Source organism: Polypterus senegalus, chromosome 10 (assembly GCF_016835505.1).
Source record: "Polypterus senegalus isolate Bchr_013 chromosome 10, ASM1683550v1, whole genome shotgun sequence".
Taxonomy (NCBI): Eukaryota; Metazoa; Chordata; class Cladistia; order Polypteriformes; family Polypteridae; genus Polypterus; species Polypterus senegalus.
Window position 1 is genome coordinate 151,118,899 of NC_053163.1, and position 22,363 is coordinate 151,141,261.

Consider the following 22,363-nt stretch of genomic DNA (forward strand, 5'->3'; position numbering starts at 1 on the left):
ACACACTGGTGAGGCCTCATCTTGAGTACTGTGTGCAGTTTTGGTCTCCAGGCTACAAAAAGGACATAGCAGCACTAGAAAAGGTCCAGAGAAGAGCGACTAGGCTGATTCCAGGTCTACAGGGGTTGAATTATGAGGAAAGATTAAAAGAGCTGAGCCTTTACAGTTTAAGCAAAAGAAGATTAAGAGGTGACATGATTGAAGTGTTTAAAATTATGAAGGGAATTAGTACAGTGGATCGAGACTTGTATTTTAAAATGAGCTCATCAAGAACACGGGACACAGTTGGAAACTTGTTAAGGGTAAATTTCGCACAAACATTAGGAAGTTTTTCTTTACACAAAGAACGATAGACACTTGGAATAAGCTACCAAGTAGTGTGGTAGACAGTAAGACGTTAGGGACTTTCAAAACTCGACTTGATGTTTTCTTGGAGGAAACAAGTGGATAGGACTGGCGAGCTTTGTTGGGCTGAATGGCCTGTTCTCGTCTAGATTGTTCTAATTCTAATTCTAATTCTAATTCTAATTCTATCTATCTATCTATTATATAGTGCCTTTCATATCTATCTATCTATCTGTCTATCTATCTATCTATCTATCTATCTATCTATCTATCTATCTATCTATTATATAGTGCCTTTCACATCTATCTATCTATCTATCTATCTATCTATCTATCTATCTATCTATCTATCTATCTATCTATCTATCTATCTATCTAATAAATAAACCAACCTTTTTTTGAATGTTTGTCCCTGTGATTTGTTGTCATAGCAAAAGCTCTTCTAACAGGAAACTGTAAACATTTTAATACGAATGGCATATAAAGATCTTCTTTATTGTCTAATGTTATCCTCTGAAGATGTCTTTCTTGTCGCCTGTTAAAATTTTACATGTTAGAATTATTTCACCAATTTTCAATACAACTAATCTTGTCCCATTGCATAGCCCATCACTCATACAAAAATTATGCAATAACATTATGATACATCCTTCTTTCAACAGTAATTTGGCCGGTGGAAGACCAGACGGTGTTAACACTTGTTGATATTCTACATGATATTGTAAGTTGATGTTGTCATCTTCCGCACCATCACCACCAACTGTTTCAGCAGAGTCTATTGATACTCATTTAACCAATTTGCTGTGTAACTGGCATCGTTTCTTGGTGCTAGAATTGCCCGCGTAGTCATTTCTGCTGTTGATAACCCTTCTTGATAAAATTCTCCAATAAGATTTGGATATAATAAGTCTTCTTTTATTGGGAACCTAAAGTGAGGAAAATGTTAAAATTTATAAGAGCTGAGAGTGCAGGAACTGTGACTGACAAAAGCATTCACACCAATGAGACGTGAGAGCATCGTGGGCGTGGGCTGTTAAACGGAAATGGTTGAGAAGAGGCTGGGACCCCCTCTACCAACTTGAAAAAATCTCTTGGCAATAATTTCGTCTCGTCTCTTGATTTTGTTAAATAATAGAGAGATATTATTTCCAGTATTATTATTATTATCCTCTCAAGTTCAGACCCAGGTGATCACACATTATTATTTCCAGTTTATTATTATTACTTCCAGTATTACTAATATTATTTCCCTCTCAAGTTCAGACACAGGTGGCTGTTTTGCTCATAGAGATGGTTTGGGTTAGCAAACCAAGTAATTATTGAAAATGCAAACAGAAGGGTTGTTGACCTTCCATGCTACTTTTTTCCTGGGAAAAAAACAATGTTCTGCCCAATGAAAGAAGTCAACGAGATACCCATGGGATGTTTAGTTTGTTTGAACGTTAGCAGTGTGAAATGCAACCAAACTAGCTGGAAATGGAAACAAAGTAATGAATCATCCCATGATCAGGACTTTATAACACACTGGTGAGGCCTCATCTGGAGTATTGTGTGCAGTTTTGCTCTCCAGGCTAGAAAAAGCACTGGAAATAAGGTCCAGAGAAGAGCGACTAGGCTGATTCCAGGGCTAAAAGGGATGAATTATGAGGAAAAATTAAAATAGCTGAACCTTTACAGTTTGAGTTTACAGTTTGAGCAAAAGAAAATTAAGAGGAGACCTGACTGAAGTGTTTAAAATAATGAAGGGAGTTAGTCCAGTGGATCGAGACGGTGACTTTAAAATGAGTTCATCATCGCATAAACATTAGGAAGTTTTGCTTCATACAGGGGACCACAGACACATGAAATAAGCCACCAAGTAGTGTGGCAGACAGGAGGACTTTAGGGAGATTTGTTTGTGCTGAATGGCCTGTTCTCATTCAGGTTGCTTTAATGTTCTCACAATCTGAAACAAAGCAAATGGACTAGGAGTGTAAAAAAGCTGTAAGGTGAGCACTCCTTTCTATTTTCTCATATAGAAAGTGTAAGGAAAGTATTGGAATCATCCAAAAATTCGATTTTGAGATTTTGATGAATCTCGATGTTTTACCATTTTTGGAATAATGTCTGTATGTCTGTGTGTGTGTGTGTGTGTGTAAACACGATAACTTGAATACGCTTTCACTTTGGTCAACCAAATTTTGCATACAAGTATTAGATACAAAACGTCGATTTCTATCAAGTTTTGAGATATTTTCACTAACCGGAAGTGGTACTTTACCTTTTATTCATGTAGCTGCAGAGTCCGATTTATTCAAGTTTCCTTTTATAGTAATTGTTCAATATATTATTGACTAGCCATCCCCCGTGTCTCTGCCCACATAGTAGTGAAACAGGACAGTGAGGATGGCCCCGCCAGCCTCCCCACTCCTGACATCACACTTCCTCCACCCCTCGTCTCGCAGCCTCTGTCTCAGATTAGCATGAAAATATCTCTCCTGCAAATGAACTCTGATTCTTAGTGCGATCAACCGGAATGTTCAAGCAAATTCTAGAAAAAACAACCCTGCTCTAAATCTGTTAAGCAAGTCTCTCGTTCGCTAGCTAAGCGGAGGTAAGAAACACCCCGAGGCTGGCACGTGCCCCATCCTCTTGGCCCACTGTGTGTCTCTCGGATTCGCACAAATAAATTAGTACCGCAAGCAAACTTTGATACTTAGCGCAATGAGAGAAGTCGCAAAATCAACCAGAAAGTTCAAGTAAATTATGGGTAAAACCCCAATCTAAATCTGTTAAGTATCGCTAGCTACGGAGGTAAGCAAGGCTGGCAAACTCTTCGGATTACAAATAAATTAGTACCGCAAGCAAACTTTGATAATGAGAGAAGTCGCAAAATCAACCAGAAAGTTCAAGTAAATTATGGGTAAAACCCCAAGTAGGTCTCTTGTTCGCTAGCTCGGCAGAGGTAAAGTACACGCCCCAAGGCTGGCGCGTGAATGAGGAGGGCCCCGTCCCCTTCCGCTCGGCCCACTGCGTCTCTCTTGGTTTCATGCAAATAAATTGATGCTGCAAGTAAACTATGATTCTTAGTCGCAAAATCAACTGGAATGTTCAAGAAAATTCTAGAAAAAAAACCCAATCTAAATCCGTTAAGTAGTTCTCTCGTGAAAAGCAAACATACAGACAGAAAGACAGACACTGGATTTTATACATAGAGAGATTTGATTTGATTTGTTGTTGATGGTTCTTTAATGTACATAATATAAAAATATATTCATTGTCTTGCGGTTTCAAATATCCATTCCCATGTCTAAGTATACGAGAAAGTTGAAGGGAGGCCGCTCCTGATTTCTAGACAGAGACACAGTTGCTCCAAAAGCAATCTGAACTACAAGTAGGAACTACTCACTTACTTGACCTACATTGGAAACTGGACACACAACAGAAGCCATAGCTTGCAGAATTCCTGCACACAACAGAACCAGTCGAGAGATCTAGGAGATGCACAAACTCTTACACTGACTCCTTCAGAGAGGCTAAACTGGGGTTGGCTGGTGTGTCGGCTGTAGATGAGCAGCGTCCGAATCACATAGGGTGGAGGAATCGTCTGCACATTGTCCATCTGTGGCAGCTCAATCTTCTGGATATCCACCCATCCATTATCTAACCCGCTATATCCTAACTATAGGGTCACGGGGGTCTGCTGAAGCCAATCCCAGCCAACACAGGGCACAAGGCAGGAAACAAACCCCGGGTAGGGTGCCAGCCCACAGCAGGGCACGTACAAACACCAAGCACACACTAGGGACAATTAAGGATCGCCAATGCACCAAACCTGCATGTCTTTGGACTGTGGGAGGAAACCCACGCAGACATGGGGAGAGCATGCAAACTCCACGCAGGGAGGACCCCCAGGTCTCGTTACTGTGAGGCAGCAGAGCTACCACTGCACCACCGTGCCAACCCAGTACAAATTATAAAAAAAATTTAAAAAATGAGCATTGCACAAAGTTAATATAAATATAGTACTTTTAGTTTTATGCACCAACACTGTTACCAAGAGAGAATGTTTTTATATAAAAGCTTAATATCAAATCTTTCCGAAGTCAGCTTTTTTCCTTTTTACTTTCTTGAATAAGAAATATAGGGAGACCACTCCTGATTTTTTCCAATGTGTTGGTCCAACAGAACTGTCCATGTGAAGATAAAAATGTTTTAGTCAACAGTGTAAAAAACAGCAAAAACTTTAAAAAGTGGCGAAAAAAAAAAGGCCGTGGCCTGATGTCCATTGTCATCTAGAAGGAGTTCATGATGTTATGCGGTGGCGTACTGGTAGTGTGGCATGATGATTCAGTCTTTGGACTTCAGTCCTTGAGGCTGTGGGTTCATCTCCTGCTACTGACACTGTGTGACCCTGAGCAAGTCACCTGGGGCCTCATGTATAAACGGTGCGTACGCACAGAAATGTTGCGTAAGAACTTTTCCACGTTCAAATCGCGATGTATAAAACCTACACTTGGCGTAAATCCACGCACTTTCTCACGGTACCTCATTCCTTGTCGTATGCAAGTTCTCCGCTCGGTTTTGCAAACTGGAGGCACCCAGCGTCAAAGCAATGGTACTGTTCTTGTGTGATTACTCATTATTTTCATGACGCGGCTTTATAAATACACAGAAACTAACCGCATATTGTTTATTAGTGTAATGCATCTGATTGTAATTAACTTGTAACAATATAATGGTAGAGGGAACAGCCATAGTATTCCAAATACCATAACTGCTTTAGCGTTGTTACTCTCACTTCTTCTTCTTCTTCTTCTTCTTCTTCTTCTTCTTCTTCTTTCAGCTCTTCCCGTTAGGAGTTGCCACAGCGGATCATCTTTTTCCATATTACTCTCACTGCACGACTCGGAGTATTTATATCACTGTATCTGAGTGTGAATCACAGCAGCAGCTGATCGGAAAGAGAATTATCGATATACAGTTTCATGGACACGCTGTCTCAGCCACTGCAAAACATTTTAAAGCCTTTCCTGTACAGACCTCGCGGTTCAGAAACAGTTTAATCCCAAGAACTTTAAATGCACTCAAATCAATTGCTCCTTGTAGAACGGTTTGTACTTATAAGTACAATCACCCCACTGTAAACTTGCACTACAGTTATAATATCTCACAACCTGGGCCACTTTATAAAGCGCGTATTTACATATGATGACAATATCATTTTTAAGGTGAAATGCAGCAAAATATGTTTGTTAAATTATACAGATAAAACTTTAACTTCATTTAAATAATCTATATTCTTCACTGGGAGTGTCGTGAAGGATAGAATAATTAAACATGTACTACGAAGATATTTCAATGTTCTTTAAACGTTTTGAAGAATCGGCGCTAAGCTTACAGATGGCTTAACTTCTATTACAGAGCTGATTGTGTGGCGATCGGTTACTTGGGGAAAGAAAAGCAAGGACTCTTGGGGCGGCCACGCCAATATATATTGAATATAAAACAGAAAGAGAAAATAACAACACAGCTAAAAACGCAGCGACAAATTTCGACAAAAGATAATGCTTGTCATGAGCACGAGGCTCATGAAACCCATGTTTAATAATGTGCTTTAGCTCCTATCATCATGAAAATGACATCACGTATACATCTCAGTATTTTAGTTATTCAGAGAGCTGTAATATCACGAATGTCATGGACTCTGTGTCCAGTTGGAGGAAGAGAGCCGGTTTAAGAAGCAAGTAGTGATTCACACACATAGATCACATACGAGTAGAAGATCAAATACAAAACAAAGCATTTAACGTGCTACTTTAATTACGATGTAATTTTGAGAAACTGGTTAATTAAACGATTTTAAGATGAAGTTTATAATGTTCTACTAAATGACAAAATAAACTACGTGATTAAAGTGGAAAATTCGAGATTAAAGTTGACATTTCGTGCTTTTTCCCCACCGTGTGCCTTTTTTCTCTGTACCCTAATAAGCTTTCATATGACACTCAGACAGTGGGCTTACAACTCTTCTTTTCACGGCGACTTTGATATGTGACTTCTTTTTATTTCCGGCACTGTGCGATTTTGTGAATGTGAGCTTTCAAGTTTCTCCAACACGCTATGTCACTCGATTAACTTCATTTTGTTGATTATACCACGGTTTATTTGAACAAATAGTATGTTTTTCATTTGCCTCCACTTGGTATTCGCTGAAATTCTTATATTTTCCCCGCGCTTTTCCCATTGTCTTTTCACAGAAGGCTGCGCTTAAGGGCGATTTATATTGATTTGCATATTCAAAGAGGCGTAATTCTGGGAGGATTTGGGGCGTTCCATAATGCGCGTGCACGAGCGTTAGTTTTCACGCTGATCGGGATTTATGTAACGAAAGAACGTGGAAGTTGGAGTACGCACAGATTCCTGCATCTGGATTTTTCTGTGCGTAAGCACATTTCGGCTTTTGTGCTTACGCCATGTTATAGTGCGAGTTCTACGCACGGCGTTATACATGAGGCCCCTGATCTGCCTGTGCGCCAATTAGAAAAACCAAAAGAAATGTAACCAATTTTATGAAAAATGTCATAAGATGCGTTGGAAAAAGGCATCAGCCAAATAAGTAAATGAAACCGACCTCAAGCAGATGTTCACAGATAAAAAACACCTTCAGGTTCTCACTTTAAATTGCTACAACTGCAGACAAAGAGCTATGAAGGCCCATATTATGTATCTTTGGGTGTGCGCGCATGTGAATGTGTGTGTCTCTCTGTGTGAGTGCGTGTGTGTGTGTGTGTGTTTCAGATAAAAAGCACTACGTGAGGCAGGAAGCCCCTGCTTTTTTTCCTCTGTAAGTACAGCCAAGCTTGATTTTCCAGCCTGACTGTTCAACACAACTGTTCACATCCAGCATCTGAGACCGTAAAGATACAGACGTAACAAGGGGAGCTGAGTGAAACGTATAGGACCACCGGAGAGACCACCCTGGAGAAGGAGACCACTACTAGGACAAGGCTACTGAGCTCACAGCTAAGGTGGAGCACAGCCAAGACGTTGATGCCAACAGCATTAGCTACTTCAATGGATACCCGTCATTACGAGGCACCCCAGAGAGACACACGGGAGCGGTGGTCTCCAAGTGAGGTGGGTAGCCCACATTTTTTTTTTTAAAAAATCACTTTAGTTGAGCAATTTTAACTCATTAAACCCACATTTCTAATTGGACGGCTACTCATCAGTTGCTAAGAAACATATTTCAAGGTTGTAGTGAGATTGGGGTTAGGGGCTGTGGGTTCATGGATCTCCGATCAGCTGCTTTGTGTGACAGGAAGAGAGAATTTGTCACGTTTGTATGCTTAAGGCTAAAACAAAGAAAGCAGATCAGATCGGGTCAAGGCATCTGTGTGGGGTCCTGACTCCGAAAGCTGATTCAGCATCTGAGATACCCTTTTTTTAACTTTGTGATTCTTTATGACGCAGTGGGCAAGCTTTTCTGTCTGTTTTGTCACCATTGTATGCATCAACCGGACACTAACAAGCTTTCTTTTAGTCTGTCAGTTACAGTAACACGTGAATATTAATACAAAACACTTCATCATGAGATTCCAACCAATCAATTAATCGTTTACAACATAACATTCTCAAAACTCATCGCTCTGAGTATGCCCACTCTAGCAACATCCAACACAAGCTCCGGGTCAGATGCCAGTCCATCTCAGGGCTCACTCAAGCACGCAATGACATGGGGTCAATAGCAATTAATGAAACACGCATGCATTTATCATATGGAAAGACTTACGGGTGGATTTCAAACCTGGGGGCAGATGACCCGCCATGCTGTACCCACATGTACTTCAGAAGAGGTCACCCACCTGCAGCTAAGCACGTTCAGGCCTGGCTTGTACTTGGAGGGAGACCATTAAGGAAAAGCTTGGGTTGCAGCTGCTGGAAGAGGGGTTGGTGAGGCCAGCAGTGGGCGCTTACTCTGTGGTGTGAATGGGGATCCCAATGCCCAAGTGACAGTAACAAGGACACTGTGCTGTAAATATGACACCATCCTTCAGATGAGACAGGGCCTGACTCTCTGTGGTCATTAAAGATCCCTGTTAGGGCATCCTTCGTAAAGAGTAGGGTGCACTCTGATGTTCTGGCTAAATTGCCCTCCATGGCCTGGTCATTCTGGCCCCCTAGTCATCCCCTGTCTCTAATTGGCTTACTATCTTCCACCACTTCACCACCTAACAGCTCGTATGTGGTGAATGTCTTGGCACAAAAATGGCTGCCATTGCATCATCCCGGTGGATGCTGCATATTAGTGGTGGTTGACGTGGCTCTCCACTAACTATGTAAAGTGTTTAAGTAGTGAGAATATAAATGTAAAGAACTGCTCTTATTATATATTAATGTCAATATATTTACATATAAACCAAATATGAAGTGTAGCCACTAGGGGGTGCAGCAGAGCCTAAAATCTTTGACACCTAACCGCACAGTGCACAATTCTTAGACTTTTTTCCCTTCTTCCTCTACTCTTCCCAGGCGATCACTGTCATCTTCCTCTCCAGATTCCAAATCATCTGAGCAGGGCAGCATGGCTGTTTTTTTGCCAGACCCCAGGAATATTTCCAGCACCAGTGCATTGTACTTATGGGTCATAAAGTAAGGGAGTCCTCACCTGGCAACACTCTTTGTTGGCACCCAAGGAACCCAACAGGGCTGCCCTCTAAGGCAGTGGTTCTCAACCTGTGGGGTGGGCCCTCCTAGGGGGGCGTGAAGTAACAAAAAGGGGGGCGTGAAGATGTGAAAAAAAGAAAACAAGAATCAAAAATAAGAAAAAAACGTCTGTTGAAACCAAAACAAATTAACTTAAACTACATTCTGATACTAGAAAAATAAATATAGAGTTAGATAAATGTCGATAAAAGTTAAGTAGGTATAATAAAATATGCATCTACATTTCAAAAAACTGTTAGGAGGGGCGCGATTAAAACTGTTATGAAAACTTGGGTTGCAAATACTTAAAGGTTGAGAAACGCTGCTCTAAGGACTTCAGGTCCCATGCAGATGTGCGGGTATCCAAAGCGAAGCCACTCCATAGGATCACTGCCACCTACAGTTTGGGAGGGAGCATCCCTCTGTCTATCCGCAATTCCGGTCACCCAATTGAGGCAGAAAACAGTGCCCATTCAGGTTGAGATGCCCATCCATTCATCACCCCTCTTCTGGCCCATACCAGCTGGGGAGGTTGTCTGTCCATCCATTATATTGCAATTTCATGCTAGATTTCTGGCTGGTGGAAAGAACAACGTTCTTCTTCTTTAGGATATTCTTTCATCCCCTTCCATCATCCATCCTCAAGGCCTCCTGGCCAGTTAAGGACACACCTGCCACCCCAGCTAAGATGCCAGTCCACCTGTGACAGTTGTTATAAGGCATTATATTGCGCCCGACCTGGCACAGACTGACACGGAGGCACGTGTAAAAATACAAAAAGACTTTCATTTTCTTCATCTGTGGGCACGTCTTCCCCGTGAACTCCACTGGCACAACACAGTCCAAAACAACACAAGCACAAAAAACACTCTTCTCTGGCACCACCACCACCGTCAAGTTTCGTCCTTCTCCTCCCGACTCTGGCCACTGAGTGGTGGTTGCTGGCCCCTTTAATAGCCCACCCAGAAGTGCTCCAGGTGCTTGATCACCCGTTTCCAGTTGCATTTCTGGGTGGGGCTGAAGACTCATCCAGCCGGGTTCAGGGACCCATGCAGCGCCTCCTGGTGGCCACCCCAGATCCCAACAGGGCTGTGGAGAACTCCATTTCCCATGGAGCCCTGCAGGAAGCTGAGGCACCACCGTCACCCAGGGAGGCTGCCACCAAGCATCCCGGGGGAGGTATTGAACATATGTCGAAGGAGCGTCCCGGCCGTCCACCACACAGTATACACATACACTATACTGTATATAAAACGCTAGGGTCTGTGTGTCCAGTCTGTCTATGCAATCTGATTGGTCAGTTTGGCTGGGGTGTGATTGGTCAGTTTCGTTTTTTTGTGATTGGTTAGTTTGGCTTTGGTGTGATTGGTCAGTTTAGTGATGTGACTGTAAGAGGAAGCGTGAGCGGGAGACGCACAAGGCAACAACAACAACAAGATTTATTTCTATAGCACATTTTCATACAAACAGTAGCTCAAAGTGCTTTACATAAAGAATAGAAAAATAAAAGACACAATAAGAAAACAAAATAAATCAACATTAATTAACATCGAATAAGAGTAAGGTCCAATGGCCAGGGGACAGAAAAACAAAAAACTCCAGACGACTGGAGAAAAAATAAAATCTGTAGGGATTCCAGACCATGAGACCGCCCAGTCCCCTCTGGGCTTTCTACCTAACATAAATGAAACAGTCCTCTTTGGATTTAGGGTTCTCACGGAAGGGCTTGATGAAGACGGTCATGTAGACCTCTGCCTTTTAATCCGTCCATCATTGTTGGAGCATCATGAAGGTTTGAGTAGGTGGAGGTGGCACAGGCCACCACCACAAAGAAACAGGAAAAAGAAACAGAAAAAAAGAGTAGTGGTCAGTACGGATTTTAGAGCCACCATGAGTGGTTATTATGAGGAAATTGAATATACAGAGTATCAGGATTAAGTTAAATTAAAGTTATAAAAGGCCATGTTAAAGTAATATGTTTTCAGCAGTGTTTTAAAGTGCTCTACTGTATCAGCCTGGCGAATTCCTATTGGCAGGCTATTCCAGATTTTAGGTGCCTAGCAGCAGAAGGCCGCCCGCCTGCCTCACCACTTCTTTTAAGTTTTGTTCTGGGAATTCTAAGGAGACACTCATTTGAGGATCTGAGGTTACGATTTGGAATATAAGATGTCAGACATTCCGATATATAAGATGGGGCGAGATTATTTAAGGCTTTATAAACCATAAGCAGAATTTTAAGGCAAAACCAGACAGGAGGGGAGTGCAGGTGAAAAGACGTTCACACACATGGGAATGTGAGGACACGTGAGGAAAGGTGCTGAAGATGCATAAAGGGTAAGGGATTGAAAACTTCCCATTGTAGTGGTGGTGGTGGCAGAATTGACAATTCAGCCACCGTAACAAAACCTCACACAGTTCCAGTGTGGTGCTGAGGTATCACCTTCTTCACTCGGGTCCCAATCCAGGTGCTTTGTCATGTGGTGGGTGTGGTAATGTGCTGTAGAGCGCATGCTTCCAGCCTCCTCTTCCTCCTCTTATTGCCTGTCTCTGACAGGTACCGTTGCTAGTATATACTGTACAGCATATAGTCGAGAAAGCACATGTAAGCTTAAAAACAATTGTAGTTCCACTGGGACCGTGTTTAACGTCCAAAATTGTAAGGCAAAAAAGAAAGATTGAGTTCATGAGTGAAAACCTCTTTGAGGAGCTTAGTTTCAGGTTTGTATCACGTGACTGTGTCCTTCTTCATAGGCTGGAAACCCAATAAATGCCAATTTCCAGTGTGGAGTTGCTTTATATACCCGTGGGACCAGAAGGTGTGGGACTAAGCGCTGATGAGGAAGTGACGTCAGGACTTCTCTTCCATTCTAGGGACCGAAGTGGAAACTTGGAGTGTACGGAAACTTCTAGCTGGCTCTGTTCTTTCATGTGGTTGGAATTGGAAGAGGTGGCACTTCTGAAGCAGTCTGCCAGTGAAGTCGCTAGTATGTGAAGGCATCCTTTTCTCTGGGGTTGAAGAAGGAAGAAAAGTTAATGCCAGTGTCTCCCCCAAACCCGTCCCCTGTTACTTGTCCCCCATTTTACCTCCTATGCAGAGCCACAAGTATACTCCTGTAAGGTGTATGTGACAATAAATATATACATATATATGTATATACTGTATATTTACTGTTGTGAAGAAAAGAGACCAGAGAAACAGATTAAGGGTTGGGGAACCGTCTCCATATACGGTCGATGAACCAAAATTAATTGTTCTTTATACAGCACAGTCAAAGTAAGCACATACATTCAACAATGATGTTATGGTGAATGACCCAGAAATTGGTGCAGGGAGGAGATGATGTGAACAGAGGGTGACGAAGGTGATGTCATCAGAGGGCCACCGGGTTGAAGTCATCAAGTTGGGACGGTCACAATGTGGAAGTTCTTCCTATCATGGGACTGGGTTTTTGTTGGAGAATTCACGTATCGGGATTCGTCTGGTCTTCGGTCTTTCAGATGAAAAAAGGAGAGAAGCATTAGTTCGATGTCTTCTAAGTTTTCACGCTCCATCGGTCCTTCTGGCTGCCTTCTAATAGTGCGTGTGTGACACTGTATACAGTATATATATATATATTTAGACATATATGCTGTATATATACTACATATACTGTATGTGTGTGTATATAAAGATACAGGTGGCGCAGTTTTAGTGCTGCTGCTTTGCAGTAAGGAGTCTGTGGAAGATTGTGGGTTCGCTTTCTGGTTCCTCCCTGTGTAGATAGCGCTTTAAGTACCGTGAAAAGTGCTATATAAATGCAATTTATTGTTATTATTATTATATATACTGTATATATACACAGTATAATGTATACTTTGCTTGTTAGACAGTTAACATCTGACATTTAGAAAATCTCATCAGGACAGTCAGTATTGCGCTTTCTTCTCTCTGTTCTCTTCCTGAGTTTAAATTTCTCTTGATGTTGCATTCGAGTCCATCTTCTCTGCTGCCATAGTTACATCCAACATGACTCAGTTAGTTTATTCTTCACTATTACTTTGTTCAGTTTTGCCCTGCACACTTCTGAGAATAGATTAGTCACAAAGTACCTCTAGATGTATTATTGTTTTCAAATATTTTCAGTTATACTTTCTTGCACCAGGAGGAACACTAATACAGTATTAGTACTGCTGTCTCACATTTAGGATACCAGGGTTCGAGTCCTGGGTCCTCCCTGCGTGGTGTTTGCATGTTCTCCATGTTGTCTTGTGTGGATTTCCTGCGGGTGCTCCACTTTCCTCCCACAGCTCAAAGACATGCAGGTCAGGTGTATTGGTGATACTAAGTTGGCTCAAGTGTGTGACTGGAGTGCGTCTGTGTTTGAGTTTGCCATGTGATGGACTGTTGGCCTGTCCAGGGTTTGTCCTGCCTTATGCCCTATGCTACATGGGACAGGCTCTGGCACCCCCAGCGACCCTCTTCAGGACTAAGTGGGTTAGTAAATCACAGACTTTCTTGCACCACCTCTGATTTTATCAGTGTGTTGTTTTGATCTGTATGTGCTGTTTGTCTAACTGGACTGAACAACTAATATTGTAATCTTGTTTCCTTTGTAGAATACAGCGTCTTAGTAGTGTTATAAAAATAAAGATTCATTAATTGACTGGATATACAGTGCTTGTCATGAAAACACTATAAACTAGTACCACAGAAGGCATAATCTAGGATAAAGCATGACATATTATACAAATCACAAATTTATATTATTCAAATTAACATTTCATTACACATTCTAATGTCTCATATTTTCAAAACCACATGTATGCAAGCCTACACCGAGAAAACTGCTGTGTTTTCATTCTCTCCAAGTTCTGTTTACAATTTGCTGTTTTATTGTCTTCACAGGATATTGCGTTACAGGATTTTTCTCTTTTCCTGCTGTGTATCCCTTTAAAACAATGCCACTGAGGAAAAACACGCGCTTCCCCTTCATTAGAGCGGGCAGAAGGAAAGGAAAAAAGAAACGCCTGCAAAGATGTGCATGAAATACATTCTATCTATCTATCTATCTATCTATCTATCTATCTATCTATCTATCTATCTATCTATCTATCTATCTATTATATAGTGCCTTTCACAATCTATCTATCTATCTATCTATCTATCTATCTATCTATCTATCTATCTATCTATCTATCTATCTATCTATTATATGGTGCCTTTCACATCTATCTATCTATCTATTATATAGTGCCTTTAACATCTATCTATCTATCTATCTATCTATCTATCTATCTATCTATCTATCTATTTATCTATCTATCTATCTATCTATCTATCTATCTATTATATGGTGCCTTTCACATCTATCTATCTATCTATCTATCTATCTATCTATCTATCTATTATATGGTGCCTTTCACATCTATCTATCTATCTATCTATCTATCTATCTATCTATCTATCTATCTATCTATCTATCTATCTATCATATAGTGCCTTTCACATCTATCTATCTATCTAGTATATAGTGCCTTTCACATCTATCTATCTATCTAGTATATAGTGCCTTTCACATCTATCTATCTATCTATCTATCTATCTATCTATCTATCTATCTATCTATCTCTCTATCTCTCTATGCTGTTTCGCTGTCGGTCTGTGGTTTGATTGCGTAGGTCTTTCGTGGGCGTGTCTGTGGGTTGCTGGCGGGAGGTGAAGGAGGTGGTGGCGTGCCGGGTGGGCTCGTGAGTATTTCTTATTCTTTTTTTCCTAATCTTTATATTTTTTGTTTTTTGTTTTCTCTAATGTGTAGGGGTTATTTTGCTGTCTACATATTGTTTTTCTTATTGACTCCAGTATTGTATTTGCGGCGTGGCCGCAATGGCCGCGCCGAGACAAACACCGCCTGGCTTGATGCGCGCAATTTTGAAAACTTAACACGCCGGCATGGCGTGAAGTTGTTGGTTGATCCGATGGTCTCTGTTGAGGCGTGTGTAGTGGAAGTCGGCAAGTTAATCGGCTGTAAAAATGTACGTTCAGCGTCTTGGATGAATAAAAGTGTTGTCCTGTTTCTAAATGATGAGAGTTTGGTGCATACTCTTGTTCAGAATGGTGTGATTATTAACGGTACCTTAATTTCAGTTTTACCTCTTTCTACTCCTGCACGGAGAGTGATTATTTCAAATGTTCCTCCGTTTCTAAAGAATGATATTCTCATCAAAGAACTTGAAAGATATGGGCAGATCATATCAAAAGTTTCAATGATTCCCTTGGGCTGTCGATCACCCGACTTAAAACATGTCGTTTCTTTCAGGAGACAAGTTCACATGATTTTAAACGATTTACAAGGTGAACTTGATGTGGCTCTCAAATTCAGAGTAGATGGATTTGATTATGTGGTTTTATATCATCCGAGTCCATGAAATGTTTTAAGTGCGGTCAAGTGGGGCACAAGGCTAGCCAGTGTAAGCGCTCTGAGGAAACGACAGACTCCGCAGTACCTGGTGTTTCTAAAAGTAGCCGTGAGGACTACTCGATATTATTTGACGATGAAGGCAGTGAGTCTTCCGTCAGTTTTTCTGATGTGGAGGAGGACTTAATGGAGGGCCCTGGTCAGAGTGTGCAGGATCAGGGCAGTTCTTTACCTGCTATGATGGCGCAACTGGCACCTGAACGTGCAGCTGAGCCGGCGGATGCGGCTGAGTCCGCGCCCGCAACTAAAGTCGTGCAGAGTGGTGAGAGCGCCCCAGAGAAGGACGCTGCGGCTGAGGCCGGATCACTGCCTACGGACGGTGTTACTGTTCATTCTGCACATACGAGTGATGGTGCTGAGCAGCCTGTGAGTGTGGCTTCCGTTCATGATGATGGGGCTCTGCCCAGCGCCGAGCTCATTGAAACAGAAGCTGTACAACAGATACGAGAGGTTGAGGAGAATGTTAGGGCTGAGGGTGCGATCAATAAGATGAGCACCTCAGCAGACAACAGAGAGCAATGTTCAAGAAATGGAGGATGACACAGAGTGGGTAAAGCCTGTGACAAGAAAAAGGAAAGACGGGTCCGCATGTAGCAGTGTTGCACTTAAACACAATAAAGTTGAGAGCTCAGTCTCCGCAGCTGACGACTCAGAGAATGTTCAAGATGAGCCTGAGGTGCCTGCAGACGTCGGTATTGTGAGTCAGGATGAAGGCGGTGGCTCGGGGACATCAGTGAGGTCCAATCTGTCACCTCAGCTGAGCTTCCGTGGTGGCTACAGTAACGACAACATAATCCGTTTTGTAAAATTTATTGAGGGCAAGAGGGGTGTGAATGTGAGTCACCATTTCCCGATCTCCAACTGTTTTGAGCTCAGCTAAGGGGTCCTACGCCAGGCTACAGCTTTAGGCCTTAAGAGAACTGAAGCTGTGCGGCTGAAAATGTGATGAGCAGGGTGAAAAGATCCTTAAATCCCAAGCCAGTATGATGTACTGCTGGACACGTCCTTCCATGTCTTTTTAAAGTTGTTTTGGTGACTGCTTTTCTTTTTGCTTTTCATGCCTTTGTGTAATTTTGGCACAATTAACATCAATGGAAGTCGACATGACAACAAGCGGTCGCGGTGTTTGATTATCTACTTAATAAGGAGCTTAGTGTTATTTTTTTACAAGAAACTCACACAGACCCTGCTAACCAGGCAGACTGGCACAGAGGCTGGCAGGGACAGATGTTTTGAGCCACGGGTCGAGTGTTAGTGCCGGGGTCGCCATTCTGTTTTCTACTTCTTTCTCACCCGACTCGACTAGCGTGACAGAGGTAGTTAAAGGCAGACTGCTGAAAGTGGAAGCCTGCTTAGGGGGCACAACGTGGGTCTTCATAAATGTTTATGCACCCAATGAAGGAAGGGAGCGTTTGCTGTTTTCTCTTTGCTCCATGACTTACTTGTGCAGTGCAAAGATGAAGATCTTGTTTTTGTGGGGGGAGATTTTAACTGCACAGATGACGCCTCCTTAGATAGAAATGGCCTGGAGCCTCACCCCAGCTCCGTGGCTCACTTAAAGTCAGTCCTCAGCAAGGCCGACCTTTTGATGTCTGGAGGGCATTACACCCAGGAATTCGCCAGTACACGTGGGTGAAGGGTTCGGGGGGCTCGATCTCCATGGCGAGACTAGATAGAGTGTATTGCTTGAATCACCACAGCAATCTTATAGCGAACTGCTCCATTCATCCTTCTGGCTTCTCTGATCACAGTCTTGTCCTTCTCAAAGTTTCACTTCCATTTCGATCTTCCTTTCCGTCATACTGGCACTTCAACAACAGCCTACTGAAAGATCTCCGTTTCATTGAAGTTTTTGAATTCTTCTGGAAGAGGTGGAGGTTGACGACAAGTTCCTTTTCATCTCTGCGGCAGTGGTGGGACTGTTCAAAACTCAGATCAAAGTGCTGTGTCAGCAATACACGCAGAATGCAACTCAGAATATGAGGAAGGCAATGGCAGAGTTGGAGGAGGACATCTTAGAGCTTTCTTCGTCTTTAGACAGCTCTTTTAACGATGGCGTCTTTGAAAATCTAAAAAAAAAACAAGATCTCATGGACTTATTGGACAGACGGGTGCATGGTGCTCTTGTGCGCTCAAGAATTCAGGAGTTGGTCGAAATGGATTCTCCTTCTCAATTTTTTTTTGGACTTGAAAAGAAAAGATCACAGAGTAAAGTGATTCACGCTCTGAAAAATGAGGATGGGGCATCATCGAGGAGCCTGAGGCCATCAGAGCTATTGCTCATGATTTTTATAAAAGCTGTTCTGTGCGAAACAACAGAAGATTCTTCTGAGACCAGGAGCCTCCTAGACAACCTGCCACAAATCCCCAAAACGGAAAAAGAGCTTCTGGATACAACCCTCAGCTTACAGGACTTGACTACGGCCCTCAGCGAACTAAATACAGGAAAGTCACCTGGCATAGACGGCTGACGGTCGAGTTTTTAAGACATTCTGGAATTTATTAGGTGCGGATTTATTGGCAGTCTTCGAGAGAGCATAATGAACAATGAACTGCCATTATCCTGTCGGCGGGCTGGTATTGCTCTGCTCCCAAAAAAAGGAGATTTGTCCGACCTCAAGAACTGGCGTCCTGTTAGCCTTTTATGTACGGATTATAAGATTCTGTCCAGGGCTCTGGCTACTCGCCTGCGTAGAGTAATGGGGTGTGTCATCAGGTCAGATCAGACCTACTGTGTGCCAGACCGCTCCATCTTTGACAATATATTTCTGGTGCGAGACCTGATTACGACTTCAAAGCTTCTCGGTTTAAAGGCAGGAATGATCTCATTGGATCAAGAAAAGCTTTTGACAGAGTGGATCACCAATATCTGTTCAGAGTCCTACAAGCTTTTGGGTTTGGGTCCTCCTTCTCCAAATACATTGGAATGCTTTACTCAAATATATATGGCGTTCTGAAGATTAACGGTGCCACAACAGCCCCTTTCTCTGTCACCAGGGGTATTCGCCAGGGCTGCCCACTCTCAGGGATGCTCTACTCTCTGTCAATTGAGCCCCTCCTAGAGCAGCTCAGGCGTCGTCTTTCTGGTCTCAGCATCCCAGTTTGCCCCACTGCTTGTTTTAAGGTCGTTGCCTACGCAGATGATATTACTGTCTTTGTGTCTTCTACATCTGAGGTAAACACTTTAGTCAACTGCTTAGACGTTTTCAAAACTGACGCCAGCGAAAGTCAATTGGCTCAAGAGCAATGCTTTCTTGCTGGGTGACTGGGGACTCGTCTCCTCCAGCTCTTCCTGAGACCCTCCAATGGAATAGAAACGTGTTTAAGTACCTGGGGGTGTATTTAGGCACAGATGGCACTGCTGTAGAAAATTGGGTGGGGTGGACAGATCTGATCCAAGCAAGGCTGAACCGTTGGAAGTGGCTTCTGAGGGACATTTCATGTAGAGGCAGGGTGTTAATCCTGAATAACTTGATTGCCTCCATGTTTTGGCACAAGCTCAGGTGTGCTGATCCACCAATAGCTCTGATCAAATCCGTACAGACGATCATCCTTGACTTTTTTTGGGACAGTCTACACTGGGTCCAGAGAGGTGTGCTGCACCTACCAGTGGCAGAAGGAGGGCAGGGACTGATTGACGTCAGAAGTAAAATCGAGGCCTTCAGGCTCCAGACGCTGCAGAGGCTGTTCTATGGTCCAGACGGCCTGCCTTGGAGAGACCTGGCGTTTGTAATTTTACACAAAGTGAGCGAGTTAAAATTTGACAAACAGCTACTCCTCTTAGACGTCTCCAAACTAACTTTATCAGTTTTGCCAAAATTCTATCAGTCAATGTTGCTTACTTGGCATAGTAAACTTATGAGATCTCGTTTTGTTTTTGGCAATCTTCATTGTTTTTTAGAGGAACCTCTGATTAGGAATAATGTGTTGAACTCTCCTCTGCTTTTCTCTTGTCACTTCACCTCAATCCTTATTAAAAGTGGAATCACGAAGATTGGCCATCTTTTAAATAACCACACTAGCACATGGCACACCGCAGCACACCTCACATCGGTCCTGGGCGTGAGGTCTGAACGTCTTGTACACCACTTTCTGTGCCAGTTTAAGGAGGCCTTGGTGAACTTAGGCGCAGGGTCACTGTGCCAGAGCGTCTCTCCGGACAATCCGATCTTCAACTCAGATATCACAGAACTCGTCATCCAAGTCAAACCCAACGTCACAGACTGCACTGACCGCCAGGCTCCATTCTGAAAGTTGGCAACTTAATAGACAAGCAGTTTGACACGATGGGAAAAAATGAGCTCTACCAGGTGTGTGTTAAGGTGACTTTTATAAATTTCTTAGAGACTTGCCAGACACACGCTGGAGACAAGAACTGCATGTTGGAGTGAATGAAACTCCAGCGTGGAGAACTTTTTATAAACAACCACTGCAAAAAAGAATTGGCGACCTGCAATGGAGGATTCTTCATGGGGCTCTCGCCACCAACTCCTTTTTATCGGTTATTTCACCAGGAACATCAGATTGTTGTCCGTTTGTCAACAGCGAGACTGTTTTCATCTTTTGTTAACTGCAAACGGCTCGAACCATTTTTTATATTTCTCAAGATACTTTTGGATAGAATAGGACTGTCATTGTCAACTGTTGGATTTATTTTTGGTATTAAGTATACTCAGAGACAGAGAAACAAGTGTGTGCTGGGAAATTATCTACTGGGCCAAGCAAAACTGTCAATCCTCAAAACCAGGAGGAACAGAGAAAAACTCAAAGACCACTGATGTGCTCCTGATGTTTAAAGTGCTGGTGAAGTGCCGGTTGAAGCTGGAGTTCACTTACCATCAACTCATTGGAGACATGCAGACCTTCTGTGATTTATGGGGGCTTGGGGGGGCTTTGTGTTCTGTTGAGAAGGGCAAGCTGGTGACTGGGTGGTGACTTCTTTAAATGTCCTTCAAAATATTTAAATACTGGATGATTGAAAGCTCAGAATAGGAGACTCCTGGGGAATACAATGCTGTGTGTATAATGGAGAGCGATGTGCGGAGTAGGAGACGAGTACAGGGGGAGTGATGGTGGAGTAAACTGATTATGAATTGTGTGTTTATTATGGACAATTATTTATTATTTATGTGTGAATCAGGAGGCATGTATAAGGGAATAGTGGGTTAATGAACAAATTATGAATTACTTATTTAATATGGAAATTCTGTACTTTATGTGTGGAGTAAGAAGTGTGCACGGGGCAATAGTAGTGGAGTAATGCAACATATTTATTAACTGCATACTACTGCTGTGTTCAATTTTTTTTTTTTTTGTTGTTGCACGAAGTAAAGTTTAATTTTTAATATTAAAATAATCTATTAATATGCAGAGTGGGAGGAGTGTAAAGGGGGAGTAATGGTGGTTTTTGTGTTATAATGAATTACCATCTGATTTTCTTATTAATGTGTGGATTAGGAGGAGTGTAAAGGGAGAGTAGTGGTGGTCTTTGTATTATAATGAATTGTCAACCTTTTGCTTATATTTATGAGCGGAGTAGGAGGAGTGTAAAGGGGGAGCAGTGGTGGTTGTGTGATACAGACTTTTTTGTTAATATCCTGAATATTGGGATTGTTTGTCTTATGACTGTATTTTTTGTTATTGTTCATAATAAAGGTCATTTTAAAAATAAAATATCTATCTATCTATCTATCTATCTATCTATCTATCTATCTATCTATCTATCTATCTATCTATCTATCTATTATATAGTGCCTTTAACATCCATCTATCTATCTATCTATCTATTATATGGTGCCTTTCACATCTATCTATCTATCTATCATATAGTGCCTTTCACATCTATCTATCTATCTATTATATGGTGCCTTTCACATCTATCTATCTATCTATCTATCTATCTATCTATCTATCTATCTATCTATCTATCTATCTATCTATCTATCTATTATATAGTGCCTTTCATATCTATCTATCTATCTATCTATCTATCTATCTATCTATCTATCTATCTATCTATCTATCTATCTATCTATCTATCTACAGTATCTATCTATCTATTATATAGTGCCTTTCACATCTGACCAGGTTCATTACGCTGCCACCGTGCGTTTCATCAGGAATTGTGGATTGAAAGAGAAAGTGTTAAAATTAAACAGAAAATCCACAAAACTCAAAATTCTTAATCACAAATCATTTTATCTTGATTGTTTGTAATGTGTCTGTGAGGGTGTATGAGTGTTATATTTTAAACTCTCCTTTTTCTTTATATGCCTATCAGCAGGTGTCCGTTTCGGCTGCACACACATCAGTAAGTCAGGAGGGCCCACAGTCAGCGTCTTTGATGGAGTCAGAGCAGGAGCTGCTGCACTGTGAGAACGAGATCACCGCACTCCTGAATGTAATTGCTGAACTCAACGCAAAGGTCGGCGGTCTGAGTGGATCTCGGTAAGGCTGACAGGAAGAGAAAGGGCCATAAGAGGGAAGACAGACATTCACAAAAACTAAAATAAATGTTAAGAGGGACTTATGGCTTGGGACTGAATATACACTTTGGAGTGAAAGTGGCTCCTTGTTGCTCTAATAACTTAACACGTTGACATTTTTTTTTTACGTGCAGGGCAAATGCATGTGATGAACCAGCTGAAATGGGGGCACCCAGCATTCCCATGAGAGAATCCCAGACTGTTGGGTCAAAACAGTGCCTCCTGCAGGCCAGAGCATCTCTAGAGTCCTCTAGAGCATCTCCTGACGCAAAAGGTAAATAGAGCAGTAGGATAATTTTGACAGGAACAGGCTGTTCATCCCAATAATGTTGTAAATCCTTTCCACCCATTTTTGACAAAATGACATCCGTGAAGATCTGAAGGACCCTA

The 22,363-nt window shown here is 42.1% G+C and overlaps 1 protein-coding gene and 1 long non-coding RNA gene across 5 annotated transcripts in view; one reads left to right on the top strand and one right to left on the bottom strand.

Annotated features, from left to right (window-relative positions):
• Positions 1-697: 697 nt before the first annotated feature.
• Positions 698-20,253, bottom strand: LOC120537841. Its single transcript, XR_005635397.1, has 3 exons — positions 20,169-20,253; positions 1,411-1,413; positions 698-720 (listed from the first exon to the last, which is right to left on the bottom strand). It is a non-coding gene; the product is annotated as an uncharacterized LOC120537841 (long non-coding RNA).
• The window catches only part of ushbp1 (Usher syndrome 1C binding protein 1), an 87,586-nt gene continuing 72,376 nt past the window's right edge, over positions 7,154-22,363 (top strand). For 2 of the 4 annotated variants that reach the window (XM_039767070.1, XM_039767071.1), the window contains exons 1-3: positions 7,154-7,464; positions 21,769-21,935; positions 22,108-22,247. In XM_039767070.1, coding sequence (XP_039623004.1) covers positions 7,378-7,464; positions 21,769-21,935; positions 22,108-22,247 — 394 coding nt within the window. In that variant the 5' untranslated portion in view covers positions 7,154-7,377. The remainder of the gene's footprint in view (positions 7,465-21,768; positions 21,936-22,107; positions 22,248-22,363) is intronic. The other 2 variants (XM_039767072.1, XM_039767073.1) reach the window with 2 other exon arrangements.